This window comes from Chanodichthys erythropterus, chromosome 11 (assembly GCF_024489055.1).
Source record: "Chanodichthys erythropterus isolate Z2021 chromosome 11, ASM2448905v1, whole genome shotgun sequence".
NCBI lineage: Eukaryota > Metazoa > Chordata > Actinopteri > Cypriniformes > Xenocyprididae > Chanodichthys > Chanodichthys erythropterus.
Window position 1 is genome coordinate 11,988,180 of NC_090231.1, and position 23,761 is coordinate 12,011,940.

The following is a 23,761-nucleotide window of genomic DNA, read 5'->3' on the forward strand; positions in this document are numbered from 1 at the left end:
ATGTTTCTATACTGAACAACTATGGAAAAATATTTATTAAAGTTAATAGTCAACAAGATATATCTGTAACTTTTAAAGGTATTATTTTTGGCCATTCTGATTCTAATAAAAACAAAGCTTGTTTTGTTATAAATTTAATTTATTTTCTTGACAAATTCTGTATCCATAAATGTAAATTCACTAACAACAAACCAATTTTTCTTGTTTTTTTTTTTTTTTTATTTAAAATGTACCTTAACACTATTTCATCCTCTGTAAATAAGAAAGCAAGAAGAACAACCTCAATTTGTAATGACTTTAATTTGTATATTGAAATGTAAATTAATATCTTACCCTCTTTTTTCTTTTCTTTTCTTCTGCTAATTTTTCTTTCTTCTTTATCTTTTTCTGTTTGCAATTATTGTTTTTTTTGTTTTGTATGTTCAGATGACATTGTACATAATGTTGATACATGTTGTATACCATATACAAAATTGTATATCATTGATGTCATCTTTGTAATGTTTGCAACCATAATAATAATAATAAATAAATAAATAAATCAGCCATTCCCTCTGGACTTAAAATTATTATGAATGGTTATTTATCATATAGTCAAATTACACCAATATTACCATCACTATACCTTTGGCCAGTTGAGTTTAAAAGTAAGAAATGTACAAACGTTTATATTAGACAAATATTCAGCAATGTCATTCCTTACAGGTCTGCAAAAATTTTTTTTTTTTTTTTTTTTTTTTGCTTGCAAATATTCTAATGTCTTCTGGGACAAAATGCAATTATGATTAAAAGAAGTAAATGTGGTTGAATTGAATCTGTCCTTTATAGATATTATGGAAATTAAGAAGATGGTAAAAAAGGTTTTTTGATTAATATTTTACTTTTGTTAGCAAAAAAAATTTATTCACAAATGTAGTATTTAAGTTTACAGTCTTTAAGAATTATTTAAGACAATACTCAAAAACTTTGTCAAAAATAAAAAAGCTGGAAATTTGTTAGATTTATTGGACAAATATAATTTATTATAATGTTTTATATAATTTATAATTAATATATAATAATATACAAAATATACAAAATAATAATATACAATAATATACAATTATTAATATAGATGGTTTAAAGTGTTAATTTATATATATATATATGTATATATTCATGTAAACACTTTAAACCATCCATATTAATAATTATATATTAAACACAAGGGATAATATTATATATATATATATATATATATATATATATATATATATATATATATATATATATATATATATATATATATATATTCTATGATAAGTCCAAGTTGTATGCCAATTTGTTTTGTACATTTGTAATATTTTTGTTAATACTTGTAATACTTTTGTTAATACAAAATAAAGCATAAAAATAACACGTGATGAAGGAGTCGCAAAAGAAAAAAGAGTTTCAATTGGAAGAAGGGTGTTTATATATGTTTTTCTGACTCAAGGAGTTGGCTATCTATTTAGATATTTAGTAGGCTGAGAAAGTTAAGTTTATTAGGTTATTGAATAGGTTTTCAGTAGCTGAATTTAAATGGCTATCCGTACTCATCTATTTGGTCAATGATCTTTTTGCTGTCAGTATTTCAAGCCTGAAATAAGATCCTATGGTTAAGAACATGCTGCATATTTCTAGGCCTGAGTCACAATATGATGGGAAGGAAGAACTGCAAAAATTGCACTGGAATAAATAATGAGTCCTTTGAATTACAGCATGCAGTTGACTCAACAGATTCACAGCAAATGGGATTTCCCATAACTCTGTTAAATATCTAATATATCGTACTGATGTGGTTCATTATTATACACAAAGGTTTCCACTTTGTTTATTTGTTTTACTGACAAATAAAAGTATTGCTCACTGATGAATAATTTGGCTGATGACAGTGATTGCTTAAATGTAGTGCTTAATAAGCACACTTCCATGCAGTGAAGTCGCTGTTAGTTTTGTTCAATCCAGTGGGTCATATATGCACATTTTATAGATCACAAAAAAACATAAAGAAAACATGTATACACCACTTTTCTATTGGTCAAACCATGACATTTCTAAATGTATAGGAAATATAGAACCAGGAAGTGAATGGTTCATAAAAGTTCTTTTTACCCTAAAAGCACGATATTTATATAGGTTGACTAAGGGAAATCTAATACATGATTTCACAGGATCATTTGCATATGTGTGCGTATGTGTCTTTGTGACAAGAAGAAAGTAAATATCCAGTCAAACTGGAAAGACAGGATCAGAGAAGCATGACTGAAAAGGGCACTGGGGGAAATAGTCTCTGTTTTCAAGTGCTTCTAATGATGCAGGTCTTTATGCAATCCAAACATGAGAGTTCCTTCATACTGAGTGTACTAATACAATAACACCAGGTTTCCTTTCACACCCATTTATTTTCATGATCACACATTTATTGCCATTAAACAGGTGTTTACTTCCTTTATTTCAACACTTCTATTTTTTTTAAATGTATGCCTATAACAAGAAAACAAGCCTATAGACAGCTGGACACGTGGCTGCTTTGGAATATTGCTTTTATCCATTATTACCACAATCTAAAAATCAACGGATTTAAAATTATTTATCTAGTTAAATGTAACTAACTGGAAAACCACGATATTGTCCAACTAAGCTACATAATATTCAAAATAAAATGATAAAAATTGACAAAGTGTAAAGTTTTATTTATTATAAAGAGAATTAACTACTATAATAATATTTCATAATTACATGGGGACGACAAAAACAATAACGTGGTTGTCAAGTATAGGCTATACAGGGGATGTATAGTAGCTTTTTGAAACCATGCACCATGAGGAGGAAAATAAATATTAAAATCTACATGATTGTCAAATTTGGGGAGAAAAGCAAGAGTCATTGGTATGATGTAATGAGGGCATAAATCCAGCAGGTGATGAGGGGTAGTATTGGTGAAGGGAGGAGGACGCAAATAGGAATAGGCGGAGTGAGGGAGAACTCAGCCTGAAGGTTTTGTTATCACACAGAAACCTCAGACGCAGTCTATAAAACACTTGTCCTTATTTTAAAAACTACTCTTTAACCTTCAGATTAATGATAGTCAGATTAATTAAACTACTTTGTATAAACTGTTCTATTACGGCGGATTATAGCATAGTAAACATGCGTGAAACTCACTGAAAATGAACGACGTATAATGGACATCTTATAGCAGGAGTGCATTTGACACGAGCTGAAGAAGAAGAAGTGATTCGACTGTGGACAAAACGTTTTTTTGTAAGTATACGCTTTTGTTTACTGCAAGTAGCATCCTCATTCCGCAAAGAACAGTGAATTATGTCTTGAAATAAATAATATATTTAATCAAAGTGTATGAGAGTCTAAACATAAGGGCTGGTTGGTCAAAACTAACGATTTACCATGAAATTATTTTTTAAAGAGCGTCATTTCCGCTTTGGTGTTATGCTTCAAACACTCACCTGGGCACAGGTTTCTAAGTCGTCCTTATCTGTTGTCATGGCTGATTTATAGCACAAAGTGAAACTATTATATGTACGTTTGCTTTCTAAAGTAAAATTTCGGGTTAAAAACAACCCAAGTTGGTTTGAAAATGGACAAACCCAGCGATTGGGTTGTTTTAACCCAGCGGTTGGATTAAATGTTTGCCCAACCTGCTGGGTAGTTTTATTGATGAAAATTGCTATATGGCTAGCTTAAAATGAACCCAAAATAGTTGGGAAATTAAAAACCAGATGCAATTAGAGGCAACAATAATAGACAAAAGGTGAATGTTTATTAATAAGCTTTACTATTTTATTAATATAAATTTAATAGTTTATTAATATAAATTTATTAATAAGCAATTTAATAAATGTTTATTGTTTAATAATTATTCATTGAACATTAATAAATGTTCATTTCCAACATTCTTTGGGTTAATTTTAATTAAGCAATACAGTAAATTTTAAACAATAGTTGAGTTAAATAAAACTACCCAGCAGGTTGGGCAAACATTTAACCCAACCGCTGGGTTAAAACAACCCAATTGCTGGGTTTGTCCATTTTCAACCCAACTTGGGTTGTTTTTAACCCAGCATTTTTTAGAGTGTATTAATAGCTTTCCTTCTATTCTATATTCTATATAGAGAATTGTTCTCGTAATTTAACAAATTTTTTCTCATAATTTAATGAGTTTATTCTCAACATTTTATCTTGACTTTTTTCTCGAAATTTAACGAAATTTTTCTCATAATTTAACGAATTTGTTCTCGTAATTTAATGTGTTTATTCTCATAATTTGAGTTTATTCTCAACATTATATCTCGACTTTTTTCTCGTAATTTAATGACTTTATTCTCATAATTTAATGAGTTTATTCAACTTTTTATCTCACCTTTTTCTTGACATTTTTCTCATAATTTTATGAATTTGTTCTCGTAATTTCACAATTTTTTTCTCGTAATTTAATGACTTTATTCTCAACATTTTATCTCGACTTTTTTCTCGAAATTTAATGAGTTTTTTCTCGTAATTTAATTACTTTATTCTCAACATTTTCAACATATATTCTATAGTCTATTTATAGACTGTAGACATCTATGCATTTTTCCTATCTACAGTATCTGTAGTTTCAGTTTCAATGAAGGACTGTGTTTTTGTATATATTTGTTGAAATGACATCTTTTGTGATAAAAAAAAAATATCCTCCCATAATTGAAAATATTGCATATGTATATGCTGCATATGTTTGACAGATTTCTATCGTTTGCGAAGAAGTCACACCTTTTGACAAACAGAAGCTGTTATTTGTTTCAATGAACTGGGCCACTCTTTTCTGCTTTGACTTTCAAGGGTAGAAACACACATTTGATTACAATAATGCTGTAGAAGCTGTCAGTTCACATCCAGTTTCAGAGGAAACTGTATGAAATGTGAGCAGAAACAACAAAGCAGTGCTTTATCGAACAAGATGACTAGAGCAAAACAGGCCTGAAAGTTACAACCTGTTAGAACTGAAAATTATTTACATGACAATCTTTCACTGTCCTCTGAAGATACGTTTTCTCTTGTCATTCGGGGTGTGGATTTTGGGTGTGTAGTCTTAGAATCTTATTTTGACACTCTCAGGTTACCTGCTCAGACAAGCCCCCGTAGTTTTAGAGAGCGGTCTCTTCATACTAGCAGCATAGTTGCTGATTATTCACTAAAGGTCATGTGTCTGAGTTGGTCTGTATGTTGTCATGCTTCTGTAAACACAAGAGTGCAGAGAGTTTCTAGTTGATTCTTTGTACACATGCTGATAAGAGTAGGAGGTTCACATACATGTGAAGGCAATGACAAAAGTGCTTGGTAGGCCAAAATAGTATTTTTCTTCATATAACTTTCAAACAATGCTTTGCATGCATGTGCATTCATTCAGTATGAAGCTGTTAGAAGGGGATTTCCTTGCCAATACAAACAAGTTAGAGTACTTTAGAGAGGTATTCAGTGGTCATTCATAGCATAATTGCTTTATGAGTTTAATGGTATTGAACAGGTAAATCATTCTCTTTTACACTCACATGCATGAAGTGGTTGGCCAAATACCTTTCTCATTGGTATCTGCTGAAAAAAAGTGGTTCGTTTGGTTTATAAACTTCTATGCTTCCTTGATTTTAGTGTGAGATAGTTTTGTCCCGTCTGTTGCTATGGTTATATCACTGTCAGTCATTGCTGTCTCAGATAGAGTTGTAAATCCAGAAACTTTTATTCAGATTGTATATGGATTATAAACAGAAAGCGAGCAAAGAGCGCTCCCTTTATAATCACTAAAGCTTGGTGTGTTGAGTGGATTCTGATGAACCTAAAGGATTAGTCCACCTTGAAATAAAATTTTCCTGATAATTTACTCACCCCCATGTCATCCAATATGTTCATGTCTTTCTTTCTTCAGTTGAAAAGAAATTAAGGTTTTTGATGAAAACATTCCGGGATTATTCTCCTTATTGTGGACTTCAATGGCCTCCAAATGGTTGAAGGTCCAAATGTCAGTTTCAGTGCAACTTCAAAAGGCTTTAAATGATACCAGACAAGGAATAAGGGTCTTATCTAGCGAAACGATCTGTCATTTTCTACAAAAATACAAATGTATATGCTTTATAAACACAAATGATCGCAATGCACGTGCTTCCGCTTTCCGTATTCTTCAAAAAGCTTACGCTGTATGTCCTACCCTTTCCTATTGTACTTACGGAACGAATGCGGTGCCAGTTCTGTTTTTCCGTAAGTAGAATAGGGAAGCCCTTTGAAGCTGCACTGAAACTGACATTTGGACCTTCAACCGTTTGGAGGCCATTGAAGTCCATTATAAGGAGAATAATCCTGGAATGTTTTCATCAAAAACCTTAATTTCTTTTCGACTGAAGAAAGAAAGACATGAACATCTTGGAAGACATGGGGGTGAGTAAATTATCAGGAAAATTTTATTTGAAAGTGAACTAATCCTTTAAACACCTGATTGGCCATTGCGTTCATGCGCTCAACTACGGAAGAGGATTAGGGCCAAGCAATAATAAAAAAATAAAACCACCTCGATATTAATGTTGTTAAATTTTGAGAAAAAACAAGTTAAATTTTGAGAAAAAAGTCGAAATAAAATGTTGAGAATAAACTCATTAAATTATGAGAAAAAACTAGTTAAATTACGAGAACAAATGCGTTAAATTATGAGAAAAATGACGTTAAATTTCGAGAAAAAAGTCGAGATAAAATGTTTAGAATAAAATCATTAAATTATGAGAACAAACACATTTAATGACGAGAAAAAAGTCGTTAAATTATGAGAACAAATTCGCAATTTAACGAATTTGTTCTGATAATTTATCGACTTTTTTCTCGTAATTTAATGAGTTTATTCTCAACATTTTATCTCGACTTTTTCTCGAAATTTAACGAGTTTTTTCTCGAAATTTAACAACTTTAATCTCAAGATGGTTTTATTTTTTTATCATTACTTGGCCCTAATCCTCTTCCGTACTCAACAGATATGACGATCAATGCTTCAAAAAAAAAAAAAATCTTGTAAATAGAAACCTTTGACGCTCTTTACAGAGTGCTTACACAGACATGAGAGCGATCAAGCATCCGCCTATTAGCGGTTAATATGTAAAACATAAAAAAAATTCTGAAGTTAATGTTAATGTCAACATTTACATTAACAGATTATTCAAATCATAAGTTGTATCTCTTAATATTACTCCTTGAACCTGAGCTAACATGAACTAACATTGAGCAGTTGTATTTTTATTAAATAATGTTAACAAGGATTAATAAATATGGTAACAAATGCATTGCTGGTTGTTAATTAATGTTAGATAATGCATTAACTAATGTAATATAAGAGGACCTTATTATAAAGTGATACCAAAAACAGTTTTAAATGTATATTTTTAAAACAGTTTTACATTTATATAAACATTTAGTTTATCTATTTATTTAGTTGATCATACATGCAGGTGAACTACAGTTGAAAATGGCCTCTAACAGCTAAACTGGCTAATTTTGTGCACCATCCCTGTAAATCTAAACTGAATAAAGTAAAAAAGGATTAGAGCACCATGCCCTTTAAGAGGACATTTTCAACACAGCTCTCTCTTGTTTCTCCCTTGTTTTTGTTTTTTTTGGCTTTCTGCAAATTCCCTACAGGCATCCATAGCAACCCAGTGAAAACTCTAATTCTAAGGAACAGCCATGTGGTTACTGTTCAAGAGATATTTGAATACAGTACTCTAGGTGTATAGAGGTAGTTTCTATGAAAATAAATACAAAACTGGAAAGTGCTAGCCAGAAAAATATAAACAATGTCTTTCAATCGAGTCACGCTCTCATAATTTTTAGCTTAATTTTACTTCCTTTTTTTTGATCTCATCTCATTGCTCTGTTTGACTCTCAGAGTTGCTGTGGGACAGTCTAATAATGATGGATCATGACACACAGTGGCTGTACCAGCTCCTCGCTGAAGTGCAGCTAGAGAGATTCTACCTAAGGATGCGAGATGGACTCAATGTGACGCGAATTGAACACCTGAACTACGTTAAAGAAGCAGATCTTGAACAGATTGGCATTAGTAAACCAGGTTTGTCTTTTAAAGCAGTTTTTTATTTGAATGTCATGTTATTTTGATTTGTTTTGTGCCCTTTCAGTGCTAAATATAATGTTTCTGATATCATTAGTACCTTTACAGTTTTTCACAATTGCTAAGACACATTTCATGAAAACTTCAATCATTTTCTTACGACATTAAACACAAAGCCAAATCTTCAAACTACATTCACAAAACCACTGACTCTTCTGGCAAAATCAAACAATTGTCATTAATTAGACTACATAAAAAATGGACAACACAGTATTCAGAGCATGAGGTTACAGAAAAAAATGTAGATTGTATACATTAAACAAATTTTGCAGTTACATAAAAAATATAGTAATCGCAACTTAAGGTGAATATATTGTATACTGTATGTACTGTAAGTATAGAATTGTATTGAATATTGTATAGAATTGAATTTCTTTATATCCAGCACTTGCATAGTGTAAAAATGCAGTAGTCCAAATGCAAAAGCTAAAAGGTCAAAGAAAACTGTAAAGGAAGTGCCTCTTACAGTACACTCAAAAAAAAAAAAATTGCAAATATTGCTAAAATGTTGTCTCTTGCCAGGCAAATGGAAAAACCCTCAGGTGTTTCTGATCCAGCCTTGACAACACTGACCACACCTTATTTTTTTCTCATCCACTCTTCTTTTTATCTACCACCTCTTACACATACTCTTCCTCCTCTCCCTCTCAGATTGTTTCCATCCATTGTTCATGTCAACACACAGAAACAAGTCGGTACAATACTGAGCCGTTGTGTGATGTCTGTGTTGTAGTTGTGCAACTTTTGCCACTTGTTTATGTGATGCAACACATGCATCACAGTGCAAAATGTGTTTTAGTGAGTGAGAATGTGTGTTTTGCAGGAGTGCATGTGAATTGCAAATGGTGTCTAATTACCTGAACCTGTTTATTTGAGAAATAATTTTAAGCCACTGAGCATTTGGTTCAGAGAATGGGGTTTAGTGTTTGAGCAATTGTGAAAAAACTGTAATATACTCTTAGAAAAAAAGGTTAAAGGCACAATATGTAAGATTTTTGGATTAAAATATCCAAAAACCACTATAACAGTGTTATATTTTGTTGACTTGTGTACCTACATTATCTCCGATGTTTCCAAGAATGTTTAAATCCAGAGAAATAAGCAATTTTAACCAGGACACATGTCAGCTCAACATCTCCTTTTCTTGATTTTCTGTGACTGCATGTTTTCACCATGCCTCAGAGAAAAACACTATTTTGTCAAGTGGCTAACATAGCATTATCAGATGCAGCTTTATTTTTAAAACAATACAGTATTTTATCCCTCATACAGTGTTTTAAAATTAAAGGATTAGTTCACTTTCAAATTAAAATTAGCCCGAGCTTTACTCGCCCTCAAGCCGTCCAAGGTATATATGACTTTCTTCTTTCAGATGAACGCAATTGGAGAAATATTAATAAATATCCTGACGTATCCGAGCTTTATAATGGCAGTGAACGGGGGGTCACACTATATGAGCTGAAGAAAGTGTTTCTGTCTACATCCATCCATCATAAACATATTCCACATGGCTCTGGGGGGTTAATAAAGGCCTTCTGAAGTGATTAATTTATGTAAAAAATATCATAACAAGTTATGAAGTAACATATTTAGCTTCTTCATACGTTGATTACGGAAGGCAGTCTGGTGGAAGCTAGATATTTTTCTTCATAACTTGTTAAATATGGATATTTTTTCTTACACAAACGCATCGCTTCACTTCAGAAGGCCTTTATTAACCCCCCGGAGCCGTGTGGAATATGTTTATGATGGATGGATGTAGACGGAAGCACTTTCTTCAGCTCAAACTAGTGACCCCCCGTTCACTGCCATTATAAAGCTTGGATGAGTCAGGATATTTATTAATATTTCTCCAATTGTATTCATTAGAAAGAAGAAAGTCATATTCACCTAGGATGGCTTGAGGGTGAGTAAAGCTTGGGTTAATTTTCATTTGAAAGTGAACTAATCCTTTAATTGCATGCCATTTATCAACACAAGCCATCCAGCATTTATTAATGATATATCTAATATCAATCTATCTTACTGCAGTGTGCAACAAGTGTCTCATAGCAGCCGCCTAGCGAACACACAGAGTAACGTTATAACATAATTTTTCAACACACTCAAATGTATCTAAAATGATAAAACAAACTGCTTTACCCCATGTACACTTGACCAGAAGAAGTGGAAGAGGATGAGGCGAATGTGGCATAATAAAATTTCCGCTTTCACAAGGCATGTGTTGCGCTCGTCCCTCATTAGCAATCTCTCCAGTGGCCTCGCTAAGCTCCCACAGCACTCGGCCCTGCTCTGCTTCATACTACAGCAATGTTAATAATCTCATCCATGAACATGATTTCTGCCCGAGTCCAATCCGGATTCTTTTCCACCGACTGTGAGGTGAAGACGACTCAATCTCGGCGTCATCAAGCTACGCATTTGTTTTGAATAGGTGACCTCTAATGGTGAAAATTTACATGTTGTGCCTTTTAAATGGGGCTATATATAACCATAGGGTTCTTGACTCAATTTTAAAGAACGCTTTATGCCAAAAAGATTCTAAAAAGAAATGCCTTAAATGATTGCATAATTCTTTCGTTTAACAGGTTAATTTTTTTCTTGTGGTAAAGCATGTTTATGAACTGTTTTATAAATAAAATTTAATTAAAATTAAAAATTAATTAAAACTAAATTAATTAATTAAAACTAAATCCATAAAATTCCTATGATGGAAACCCCTAGAAGGTTTTATATATTAAGCATCTAACAAAACCCTTTAAGGCTCTATATAGAACCTTTTCTTCTAAGAGTATAAAATGGTTTGTCTGTCTGTTTGTCTTATTTTATTAGGTTTGTATTTATTGCAATCTTCCTGTGATTTTTCTTTGTCAACAGGACAGCGACGATTATGGGAAGCCGCCAAACGTTTCAAAACCAACATGCGACAACGGCAGTGGGTGACGAAGGTATAGTATTTGACATCTTTACATACCCTCACTGTTTATTCATTCACTTTATTCTACCTGTGATCATCACTGTCTGTTTTCTGCTAGGCCTTCAATGGTCGCACCCCTGAGGGAAGTGAGCCTTATAACGGTGCTGGACCAGGCCAGGGGCCAGACCCAGGGCGCGCACTCACCTGTCTTATCCAGGACAGTGAACTGATCTTTGGCGACAGGCTAGGCTCAGGTTCATTTGGGGTAGTTAGGAAAGCAGAATGGCACACACCGACTGGACGAGTGGTGAGTACTCTGTACCAAATACGAGTATCTATGTTCTCTTTTTGTCTATCAAGAAGCATAATGTCATCATAACTGTCTTGTTTCCCTCTTTTTAAGTTGCCTGTAGCAGTGAAAACCTTGAGGAGTGGCTCATACAGACAGGAAGACATGGTGACTGATTTCCTACTGGAAGTTACGACCATGCAGTCTCTGGACCACCCCAACATTATACACCTCTATGGTGTTGTCCTTACTCGTCCTCTTAAAATGGTAAACATAACCTTTTGTCTAAAATTGTATTACTCTTATCTTATGTTACAAAAGCTTTCTATTTTAAATAAATGCTGTTCTTTTTGAACTTTCTATTCATCAAAGAATCCTGAAAAAAAAAAAATGTGTTAAGGTTTGCACAAAAATATTAACCATTGATAACCATAAGAAGTGCTGGTGATGTGAAAACGGATGACATAATTACACTTTTTTTTTTTATCATCAGGTAGCCGAGCTGGCTCCTTTCGGTTCTTTATATGACACTCTGCGTCTACGACGTGGAGAATATCCTCTTTCACGACTCTGGCTCTTCAGCACACAGATTGCTGCAGGTATGGAGTACCTAGAGTCCAGACGCTTCATCCACAGAGACCTTGCTGCGCGGAATGTGTTCTTGGCTTCTAGAGAGCAAGTGAAGATCGGAGACTTCGGACTAATGAGAGGCTTGGATCAGGACAAAGACCACTATATCATGACGGCACACAGACGCATCCCCTTTGCATGGTGAGAAGCTGAATTAAAACACCAAAAAAGAGTTCTGAGTTCAATTCAGAAAGCAAAAAGTAGAAACGGTGAGCTTCACTGTTTCACTATTACCCACTTAGGTCAAGGATAGTAATTCCAACCTCCTTTCTGTAGGTGTGCTCCTGAGAGTTTGCGTGTGGGTTCTTTCTCTCATGCTTCAGATGTCTGGATGTTTGGTGTCACATTGTGGGAAATGTTCACTTACTGTGAGGAGCCCTGGTTGGGACTGTCTGGCAGACAGGTATATAGTTGGTTTGATGCAGTTAAACTGTACAAATTTTTCCACTATTTCCATTGATGACTAACTGATGTGTGTTGTGTTATGTGTAGATTTTGTATCGTGTAGAGCGGGAAGGTGAGCGGTTGGAGAGACCTTCAGACTGTCCGCAGGAGTTGTACTCTGTAATGCGTAAATGTTGGGCCTGCAGTCCTGCTGACCGACCGACCTTCTCACAGCTCACCACTATTGTAGCAGATGTCAGTGAAAAAAATCTCATTAATATACACTACTGTTCAAAAGTATGGGGATCAGTGAGTGTGTATCAAATAAATGCAGCCTTGATGAGCATGAGAGACTTCTTTCAAAAACAGGGTTTGTTCACCCAAAATAAAAGCCTTTAAAGGTGCCATCGAAAAATTGAATTTACCTCGGCATAGTTGAATAACAAGAGTTCAGTACATGGAAATGACATACAGTGAGTCTCAAACTCCATTGTTTCCTCCTTCTTATATAAATCTCATTTGTTTAAAAGACCTCCGAAGAACAGGCGAATCTCAACATAATACCGACTGTTACGTAACAGTCGGGGTGTACGCCCCCAATATTTGCATATGCCAGCCCATGATCGAGGCATTACAAAAGGGCAGCCAGTATTAACGTCTGGATGTGCACAGCTGAATCATCAGACTAGGTAAGCAAGCAAGGACAACAGTGAAAAATGGCAGATGGAGCAATAATAACTGGCATGATCCATGATAACATGATATTTTTAGTGATATTTGTAAATTGTCTTTCTAAATGTTTCATTAGCATGTTGCTAATGTACTGTTAAATGTGGTTACCATCGTTTCTTACTGTATTCACGGAGACAAGAGCTGTCTCTATTTTCATTTTTAAACACTTGCAGTCTGTATAATTCATAAACACAACTTCATTCTTTATAAATCTCTCCAACAGTGTAGCATTAGCCGTTAGCCACGGAGCACTATCAAACTCATTCAGAATCAAATGTAAACATCCAAATAAACATTGTACTTACGCGATTAGACATGCTGCACGACGAACACTTTGTAAAGATCCATTTTGAGGGTTATATTAGCTGTGTGAACTTTGTTTATGCAGTGATAGAGTCGAGAGCTCGGGAGGGGGCGGAGAGCGTGAGCAATTAAAGGGGCCTAGCCTGTATCAGCGCATTTCAAAATAGGCAGTTAAAAAAATTAATTTAAAAAAATCTATGGGGTATTTTGAGCTGCAACTTCACAGACACATTCAGGGGACACCTTAGACTTATATTACACCTTGTAAAAAAACGTTCGATGGCACCTTTAATTTGTTCAATCAGTCAAATAAAGCGATTGTGTTCAATTCATATGGATTAGTTTTACTGTGAGTTCATATCTCTTTAAGAACATTTTGAAGCATCAAATTGGTAGTTGCGTAGCTGTCAATGGAAAGTACAGAATGGGCTCAGATTTTATTAAAAATATCTTTATTTGTGTTCTGAAGATGAATGAACGTCTTACGGGTTTGGAACAACACGAGGGTGAGTAACTAATGACAGAATTTTCATTTTTGGATGAACTAACCCTTTAAAAAAATCTTACCAAGCCCAATCTTTTGAACAGTACCACTATTGATTTTACAAAACATGTATCTAAACTCAGGACCAGTTTTCCCCTGGTTTTGGCACAGTGTTGATTTTGAACTATAAGTAATGATAATTATACACACAGAATGTATTTTCTCTCTAATTTCTCTTTTTATATATATATATATATATATTTTTTTTTTTTTTTTCAGGCACAGCCTATGGAGGTTCGTGCAGTCAAAGATCTCATAGATCCCAGAAAACTCTGTCTGCAGGCGAATGATCTAGTGACTGTAATAGACCATGGGTAAGAGAGCCTAAATATTTTAATTGATTTTTTTATTTGAATTTAAATGTATTTTTTCTTTCTTTTATTTACCCCTTTCTTTCTCATTTTTTTAAAATACTATATTAATTTGCTATATTGTCTATTTCCTTTACCTTATGCTCTTTGGCAGTATTGTTACAGTCATGCCAATAAATCTAAGTTGACTCTGACTCTCATAAAGGTAGTGGGAAATTATTAACCCGTCTCCCCTCCCTTTGACCTAGTAGCATTCCATTCATAGTTCAACCCTTAGTTTCAATCAACAAAAAAAGACCACACTTGGACAGTACAAAAATTCAACCCCCCAGGGATGACAACAAATTCAGCATAATTTAATAATTACAGCAAAACTAGATACCAAAGACTTTATACAGGTGTACATATACATTAGTGACACTATGATACTATTGAAATAATTAGCATGTGCAATATGCAGTAGATAGATTTCACAATAGATTGAAGTTTGGAACACAAATTAAGAACACTGATGCTAAAGCAGACCAAGGCTTGTCAGAAAAGGAAAGGCACTGTGGATTATTCATCTAAATGTATTTGTAAATTACAAGTAGAGAAACTAAATAGTACTCTGTGGTAGTCCTCAGTCTCAGATGCTATAAAACTCTTTTGCATTAAGTCTTTTCTATGCTCTTTTGTTTCCTCATAGGCTGGAAATGTGTGAGTGGAAGGGGCAAAACCAGAGAACTCTAAGTGTTGGCTGGTTCCCCCCTGTATTAGCTGCCCCTGCTGTCACAGCAGTTCCTGTGTCTGGTCCGACACGCAGCTGGGGCACCCCAGAACGAATAGAAGATGAGTGAGTGACATTTTAAATGAAGTTGTAAACTTTAAGGGTTGAATTCACTAAACAGCTGGATGTCAGTCTAATGGGGCTGTTTATGAGACTTTTGCCATTCTATGTGAACTTTTCAGACCCAGACGTTGGAGGATTCCATTATCAAGAGAGAAGGAAGGCTCAAATCTGAAGAAAATGTCAGGTTAGAACTTAAACTATGCTGTAACAAACTTCACACATTATCATTTGAGTTTTATTCAAGGCCTGAACTCACTACAAAAGAGGTTATTGTCTTGTACACATACATTAGCATTCAAAAGTTATGGGTCAGCAAGATATTTTTTCAAAGAAATTAATTCCTGTATTTCTAAAGGATTCATTAAATTGATCAAAAAGAGACAGTTGTTGTTACAAAAAAATCTATTTCAAATAAATGCTGTTCTTTTACCCAGTAATTCTGCAGAACAACTGTTTTCAACATTGATGATAAGAAATGTTTCTTAAGCACCAGCTCAGGCTATCAGAATAATTTCTGAAGGATCATGTGACGTTGAATACTGGAGTAATACTGCTGAAAATTCAGCTTTGCCATCACAGGCGTAAATTATTCAAAAATATATTCAAATAGTAATAATAATATTACTGTTTTTACTGTATTTTTGATCAAATAAATGCAGCCGTGCTGAGCATAAGAGATAAAATCATTTAAAAATTATTACCAACCATCAAATTTTGAATGATAGTGTATCCAGTCCCAATCTGTGTCTTATTCTCAATTCTCAGGCGTATCGAGAAGCCTGGAGTCCATCCTTGATGGTTCACAGGACAAAGGTCGAGGTGCTGGTGGGAATGCAGCTCAGAGACCCTACCCTCGCAGACTCATGCAGAGTAATTTGATGCAAGACCCCCGCAGGTTTAGTGATGCTGTTGTCATCCCACCTCCACGCCCACCACCCCCCAGCATCAAATGCATCAGCCCACCAACCACCAGCTTCAAACCCCAGATGATGATCCATGATCGGAGAACAGTAAACCCAGCTAACTGGACCCCTCAAACTCATCCACAGCTACAGTTCCATTTCCAACCACAGCAGCAGTGTTTCGGGACTAACAACCTTGCCAGGATGGCACACCTGGCCAAGTCAAGCCCTCAGTTAGATGATGGCATTGAGAAAGAGAAGGAGAGAGAGAACGAGCAAGAGAAAGAAAGAGAGCGGGAAAAGGGAAGGGAGAGGTATCCACCGCAAGTTGACAAGGAAGCAGTCATAGTGCAAGTATGCAGATTTCTTCATGTTCAACAATTTTGCTTTGTCTTATAAATGTGATTTGAGTAATAATGATATAAAATTTGTATAAAATAAAGAACTTACACATATTTATTATGCATAATTAGTTTATGTGTATATATATATATATATATATATATATATATATATATATATATATATATATATATATATATATATATATATATATATATATATATATATATATATATACACACAGTCCCCTCCAAAAGTATTGGAACAGTGAGGACTATTCCTTTATTTTTTCTGTAGACTGAAAACATTTGGGTTTGACATCAAACAATTTATATGAGACAAATGATCAACATTTCAGCTTTTATTTCCAGGTATTTACATCTGGATCTGATACACAACTTAGAAGATATAACGTTTTGTTTGAACCCACCCATTTCTCATGTGACCAAAAGTATTGGAACAGATTAACTTAAAATAGATTAAAGTGAATAAGACTTAATATTTAGTTGAAAATCCTTTGCTTGCAATAACTGCATCAAGCCTATGACCCATTGACATCACCAAACTTTTGCATTCTTCTTTTGTAATGCTTTTCCAGGCTTCCACTGCAGCCTTTCAGTTGTTGTTTGTTTTGGGGGGTTACTCCCTTCAGTCTCTTTTTTTAGCAGGTAAAAAGCATGCTCTATAGGGTTTAAGTCTGGAGATTGACTTGGCCAGTCTAAAATCTTCCACTTTTTGCCCCTGATGAACTCCTTTGTTGCTTTGGCACTGTGTTTTGGGTCATTATCTTGCTGCATGATGAAGGATCTCCCAATCAGTTTGGTTGCATTTTTCTGTAAATTGGCAGACAAAATGTTTCTGTACACTTCAGAGTTCATTTTGCTGCTGCCATCATGTGTTACATCATCAATGAAGATCAATGAGCCAGTCCCAGAAGAAGCCATGCAAGCCCAAGCCATGACATTACCTCCACCGTGTTTCACAGATGAGCTTGTATGTTTGGGGTCATGAGCAGATCCTTTTTTCTCCAAACTTTAGCCTTTCCATCACTTTGGTAGAGGTTAATCTTTGTCTCATCAGTCCATAAAACTTTGCCCCAGAATGTTTGAGGCTTGTCTCTGTAGTTTTTGGCAAAATCCAGCCTGGCCTTCTTATTCTTCTTGCTAATGATAGGTTTGCATCTTCTGGTGTAGCCTCTGTACTTTTGTTCATGAAGTCTTCTGCGGACAGTAGACTGTGATACCTTCACTCCTGCCCTCTTGAGGTTGTTGCTGATGTCACTTTCTTTACAGCTCTCACAATGTTTCTGTCGTCAACAGCTGATGTTTTTCTTGGTCTACCCATTCGAGGTCTGTTACTTAGTACACCAGTGGTTTCTTTCTTCTTCAGGACATTCCAAATGGTTGTACTTGCTATGGTCAATGTTTGTGCAATGGCTCTGATTGATTTTCCATCTTCTCTCAGCTTCACAATTGCTTGTTTTTCACCCATAGACAGCTCTCTGTTTTTCATGTTGGTTACACGTCTAACTAAATGCAGTCTGCACAGGCAAAACCCAAATCTGAAACTGAGTGCAGACATCTAGTGCTATTTATTGTTTGAATAATCAATGTAATAGGACACACCAGGGCAACAAAACACACCTGTCAGTCACATGTTCCAATACTTTTGGTCACATGAGAAATGGGTGGGTTCAAACAAAACGTTATATCTTCTAAGTTGTGTATCAGATCCAGATGTAAATACCTGGAAATAAAAGCTGAAATGTTGATCATTTGTCTCATATAAATTGTTTGATGTCAAACCCAAATGTTTTCAGTCTACAGAAAAAATAAAGGAATAGTCCTCACTGTTCCAATACTTTTGGAGGGGACTGTATATATATAATATATATAATGTTATATATACACTAATATATATATATATATATATATAAATAATATATGAGCAATATTGCTTTATATCAGCACGGCTGTGATTCGGCCATAGGTAATCACAGTATGCTGATATAGAGCCATATAGCACAGCTATGAGTGTGATATTGCATTTATACAACAGTTCAACGGCACAAGTATGTAAATGAATAAGAAACAACAACAAAGTGTTTTAAAAACCCTCTTTTGTGCAGAACTTCTTCCTTCTGCCATGGATTCAAATCTCAGGTTGACAGTTGTGCCCAAGCCTCCGTTACTATTTTAAAACGTCACTTTAGAACTAGCAATGAAGGAACGCTGAGTTGCTTCACAGAAGCTTATTGTATTATGTAGATTAGAGTATTATGAGAGAGAGATTGACTAAGCGAGTGCATTATCTGTATCTAGGTGATATTCTTCAGGTCAATCTTATATTCATAATCACAAAATCAGTTTGAATGTTCCCTAAGGAAAGTGATTTCTTTGTCTTTGTCCTTTTAACAGTTAAGGCGATTTCCCTTGACAGCTCTAGTCAATGCCATTTGTAAGTTGTCTTAAAGGTGTTGTTTAAAGTAAAAAAAAAAGTCTTTGTTTACAACCTTGTTTCAGTCCCTTTCAATATAAAAGTTTTTGCCACTGACTCACTCATAAAGACAGTCTTTGCTGCCATCTAATGGCACATTAATGTAACTCACAATCACTAATGGACCCTTTCTTAATACCAAATATGGCAGAATCTCGACAAAATGCATTACGGTTTCCACAAATATATTAAGCAGCACAACTGTTTTCAACAGTGATAATAAAAAGCAATACTTCTTAAAGTGTAACTTTGCTGATTTTTAATCAATTTTTGTAACGTTACCAAGTCAGAAGTATATTGGTATATGTAAATTAACAGTTTTTACTCACTATTTTCTTTCATTTTTCCCCCCTTTCGTTTGGCCAAAAACACTGTGTTTGTACGGTCATCCAGTTTTAAATTTTGACTACAAACATGGAGGTTTTTCAGATTTTACTTTAGCCACTGCCTACAACATGCTGGATCTTTCACTGTAAACCAAAATTAAACATTTACCCTTTGAATTCTTGCACCTTGGAACAATACAAGTTGACACCATTATTCTAAAAGTTTGCCAAGAAGTATTTCTTACTAAAGCAAGGTGGTATTTGAGTCTGGTAACTTATGGGATGAAAAATCAGCTTTGCCATAACAGGAATAAATTACATTAAATAATTTGAAAATGGAGAACAATTAATTTCATTAAAATATTACTGATTTTACTGTATTTTTAACCTTTTTATTTTTAATAATGTTTTTGTATAATATAATTCTCTTTTGTCATCAGGTTCAGGAGGCGGTACATGGAGTGACCATTGAGGAGGTTCAGAGAGCTCTGCATCGCAATGACTGGAATCCTGCACGAGCAGAACAGCAGCTTAAGGTAATAGAGAATTAACACTTGTTCAAAGTGAATGATTTCATACATTGCATACATTACTTTGATTCTCAGTGTCATTCACTGTCATTCTTTGGGTTTTCTTTACGTTATCAGACAGAACAGCTGTATTACATGAATCAGTGCTCTCGTGAGGAATGTCAAAAAATTCTCACTCGCTACAACTGGGACCTGCAAGTGGCAAGCCGTTACATCTGCCGACTGGCTAAAGACAGAGAAAGAACTGCAGTGGATAGACGAGGAGAAAGAGTTTAACGCAGTACAATGTTAACAGTAAAGATTGTTTATAATTATTGAGTATTTAAAGTTTTTTTTTGTGTATGTGATATCACTGAGTTGTCAAGAGGCCTATAAAAAAGTATCCATTAACCTCCAATGTGAAACTATCTTTAGTGACTCTGTATTATATGTGCTTGATGGATAAATTGGTGATATCAGTTGTTATTTTACATCTGTTTAGAAAGACAGCATAATCGTTCGTATTAAATGCAGAATGTTTTTTAACAGATGCCATTCCAGTTGCCATTGTGACTGCTTATTGTTAATTTACAATTTTTTTGTATTCGAATAGGTTTGTTAAATTTTAATGTGTGATAAATTCAGTGAAACTGTAAATGTATATGATTGTTTATGAAATGTTAGAAATATTTTTATCTGTTTAATAAAGTAACACTTGTATGAAAATCAGCCACAACTTTTTTTTAAATGCAATTATTAAAAATTAAACAAGGGTTACATACAAGGTTATGGAAAAAAAAATTCCATAAAGAGATTACTTAGTTTCCACTAGTGTTTTTTAATGAACATTTTCCACATAAATACCAACATTAAAGCTGCAGTCTGTAAGATTTGCCTCTTTGTCGCCATCTCTGTTTGAAACCTGCAATTGCAGTTATTTGCAGAATTATCATCTTTAAGTGCGTTGTGTATCGGCGCGGATGAATCTAAAGTTTGCTGTCAGTCACCGCACCAGTGTGGATACTGTACTTCAGAATCACAGATTCTACGTCTTGGAAGTATGACCACCGGAATTTTCACCGGAAAATGAACAAGTAAGCATTAAACTGATTGAGATTGAGGAAGCTGTCCTCAGCAAAATGTGCTGCACATAGTTTTACATGTGGATTATAATTTTCAGGAACCGAGTTAAACATAAATTGTAACCACTGATCTCTAAGTACAGCGTCCCTGGGACCAAAGGGACCAAAGGTGATTGGACTGCGGGATGAAAATAACAGCGTTTCGACGACATGGCGACAAACACACTCTACAAATGCAACTCTTGCTCTTCTCTGTGGGAGCGCAACAAGACCACGCCCCCTTTTTTGTGTATTCCTGTGGGCGGAGGTTAGTCAAAAAACTGTTTTAGTGGCGTCACTAAAGAAGGAAGTAGAGGGATGTAGTCCAAACTGGCCGTTCGATGTAGGCGACTTCTGTTAAATTAAATATCAAGCTTGGCATTGAACTTTGAGCTTTAAAGTTTTACAGATTTTATTTATACTCTAACAACAACATTACACACTAACTAAAGTTTGAAACATAGGATCACGAAGAACGGGACCTTTAAATCTAACGATCACTTAACTCATATCACACATTAAACCGTGCAAATTATTATTATACTTTGTTCTAAAATTGTTAATGTTACAACATCAGCATTAAGGCTTAAAGGTTTAGTTCACCCAAAAATGAAAATAATGTCATTTATTACTTGCCCTCATGTCGTTCTACACCCGTAGTACTTCGATCTCTCTCAAGATCGATAAATGTACTAAAACATATTTAAAACAGTTCATGTGAGTTCAGTGGTTCTACCTTAATATTATAAAGCAATGAGAATACTTTTTGTGCGCCAAAAAAACAAAACAAAATAATGACTTTTCAACAATATAGTGATGGGCCGATTTCAAAACACGGCTTCGGAGCTTTACGAATCGAATCAGTGACTCGGATATCCTATCAAACGGCTAAACTGCTGAAATCACGTGACTTTGGCGCTCCGAATCACTGATTAGATCATGACTTGACGAAATTACGCAAAGACGAACGGCTGCACACTCGAATTTTCCGCGGAAACCCACCAGTATGCTACCATTTACATTATAAAACATTACAAGCTTACAGTTGTGACCGGGCTAAGGTAAGGAGATAGTTTTGAACACTGGCTAATTTACTTGCTCATAAATTGATTTTGGATCATTGGATCAAAAGTTACGGAGTTGAGGTACAAATGTGTATATTTATTACAAGAACAAAGTGTGACACAAAACGCTGACATAAATTTACCAATACGTTATTGTTTCTGCAGTGTTAAACCTGTGCTAGTATGTCGATCCTGGAGGGCCATTGTCCCGCAGAGTTTAGCTCCAACCCTAATTAAACACACCTGAAGCTAATCACGGTCTTTGGGATTACTGAAGTTACAGACAGGTGAGTGCTTTTTTTCAGGGTTGGAGCTAAACTCTGCAGGACAATGGCCATTCAGGATCAACGTTCCCCTGTTGAAACATATTGAGAAAATAAAGCAAGACCTCAAATCGCACAAGAATATGCGTTAACAAATAAATGTTCCCATTCAATACTTGAATGGAAAGTGCAAAGTGTTGAGGCTAGAACTGAAAAGAGTTGCTGTACCCAAAACAACCACAATGTGTCATAGTAACACAAATGTCTGGGAGAATAGAGTGTTTCAATGTTTTGTAGAAGGCCTATATTGTTGCACTATATAACACAAGGAAACATCACTTTCTCTAAAACTTGTCCAGATAGAGGCCTTTCCAATGTCACGAATGAACTAAATGAAATAATCTTTACTCAGTCATTATTTTGAGAACCTTTACTACCAAAATTTTTGTTTGTTTGGGGGTTTTTTTAACGTAAAAAGTGTACACAGATGCGTGCCTCTCTTTGGCTGAATGCTAATTATTTGACAGATTATTGATCACATATATTTGGTTTTGGCTTTTGACACCATCGAGTGCTGTAGATGTGCCAGTAAAATTTGCACTCAAAATATGATGAGATTATCCAATTACAATGACTGCCTTTGATGAAAATAAAAAGAAACAGTAAAGACGAGTAAAAGTATGCAATGTAAGTCACAATGAACTACAAGAAAATGCATTTAAACAATATTTTATTTTAATATTATTTATTTCAAAATCATGTGATTATCAGATTAGGAGTAACATACAGTCTAGCATAAAAGGGAATGTATGTATTTTCTGTTTGGAGATGCAAGGTGCTGATGAAACATCAATCCATTCATGCAATGAAGTGATAACAGTTACAGTTGTGACTTTGATTCACATCACTGAGGATAATATCATATAGAGCCTGATGGTTAAAAGGTGATATAAACTTACTAAAGAAAACGAAAGTTAATGCCGTAGACATGAGGTGTTAGAAACTCATTTCATAACATGCATGCCTGCATTCCACTTCTGCTATCTTCCTTGAAAATAGTATGTTCTACAATAAAAGATAAACTGGAGCAAAAAAAGCAAAACCACAAGCTAAACTGTGAATCAACATATGATTTACCATTTGTTTAAAAGGAAATTAATGCTTTTTTTATTAAAAAAACACGTTTAATTGATCAAAATTGACAGTAAATTCATTTATAGTGTTACAAAAGATTTCTATTTCAAATAAATGCTCTGTTGAACTTTAATTACACAATTGTATAACATTTTCCACAAAAATATTAAGTGTTTATTGAGCACCAAAACCGAATATTATAATATGTATCTAGCCATTGGGAAAGGTTAAAGCAGATTTTGGTACAAAGAGAATGAATGGAAATCAAAATATAACTGCTTTATAAAATAAAATAGATCAAATCTGGTCCAGACATGCTGAAAACACATTGAGGACAAGTAACCTTAGACAGTCAGCAAGCCAAGGAGTCCAAAAAACATTCTGACTGATTAGTTTGTAGTAATCTTTTTTTATTTAGAAGGTTTTTGGTGCCATAGTTGAATTTGCCAAACAACACAGCCTACTGATATTCATTATCAG

The 23,761-nt window shown here is 34.5% G+C and overlaps 1 protein-coding gene across 2 annotated transcripts; it reads left to right on the plus strand.

Moving 5' to 3' along the window:
* The first annotated feature begins 3,007 nt into the window (after window positions 1-3,007).
* On the plus strand, window positions 3,008-20,354 carry tnk1 (tyrosine kinase, non-receptor, 1). Of its 2 annotated transcripts, XM_067400427.1 has the most exons (14): window positions 3,008-3,285; window positions 7,940-8,122; window positions 11,060-11,130; window positions 11,218-11,406; window positions 11,503-11,655; window positions 11,882-12,159; window positions 12,295-12,421; window positions 12,511-12,657; window positions 14,201-14,295; window positions 14,981-15,127; window positions 15,244-15,308; window positions 15,890-16,380; window positions 19,631-19,726; window positions 19,838-20,354. In XM_067400427.1, exons 2-14 carry the CDS (start codon window positions 7,963-7,965, stop codon window positions 19,994-19,996), a joined length of 2,178 nt encoding a protein of 725 aa, XP_067256528.1. In that variant the 5' UTR covers window positions 3,008-3,285; window positions 7,940-7,962; the 3' UTR covers window positions 19,997-20,354. The 2 variants fall into 2 exon arrangements, with proteins under 2 accessions (XP_067256528.1, XP_067256529.1); XM_067400428.1 differs by lacking the exons at window positions 3,008-3,285; window positions 7,940-8,122 and adding an exon at window positions 10,489-10,616.
* Window positions 20,355-23,761: the final 3,407 nt, after the last annotated feature.

Coding starts and splice junctions, on each gene's coding strand:
- tnk1 (XM_067400427.1), top strand. CDS start 7,963: ATGATGGATCATGACACACAGTGGCTGTACCAGCTCCTCGCTGAAGTG. Junction 11,407..11,502: donor ACACACCGACTGGACGAGTG/GTGAGTACTCTG, acceptor CCTCTTTTTAAG/TTGCCTGTAGCAGTGAAAAC. Junction 12,422..12,510: donor TGGGACTGTCTGGCAGACAG/GTATATAGTTGG, acceptor TGTTATGTGTAG/ATTTTGTATCGTGTAGAGCG.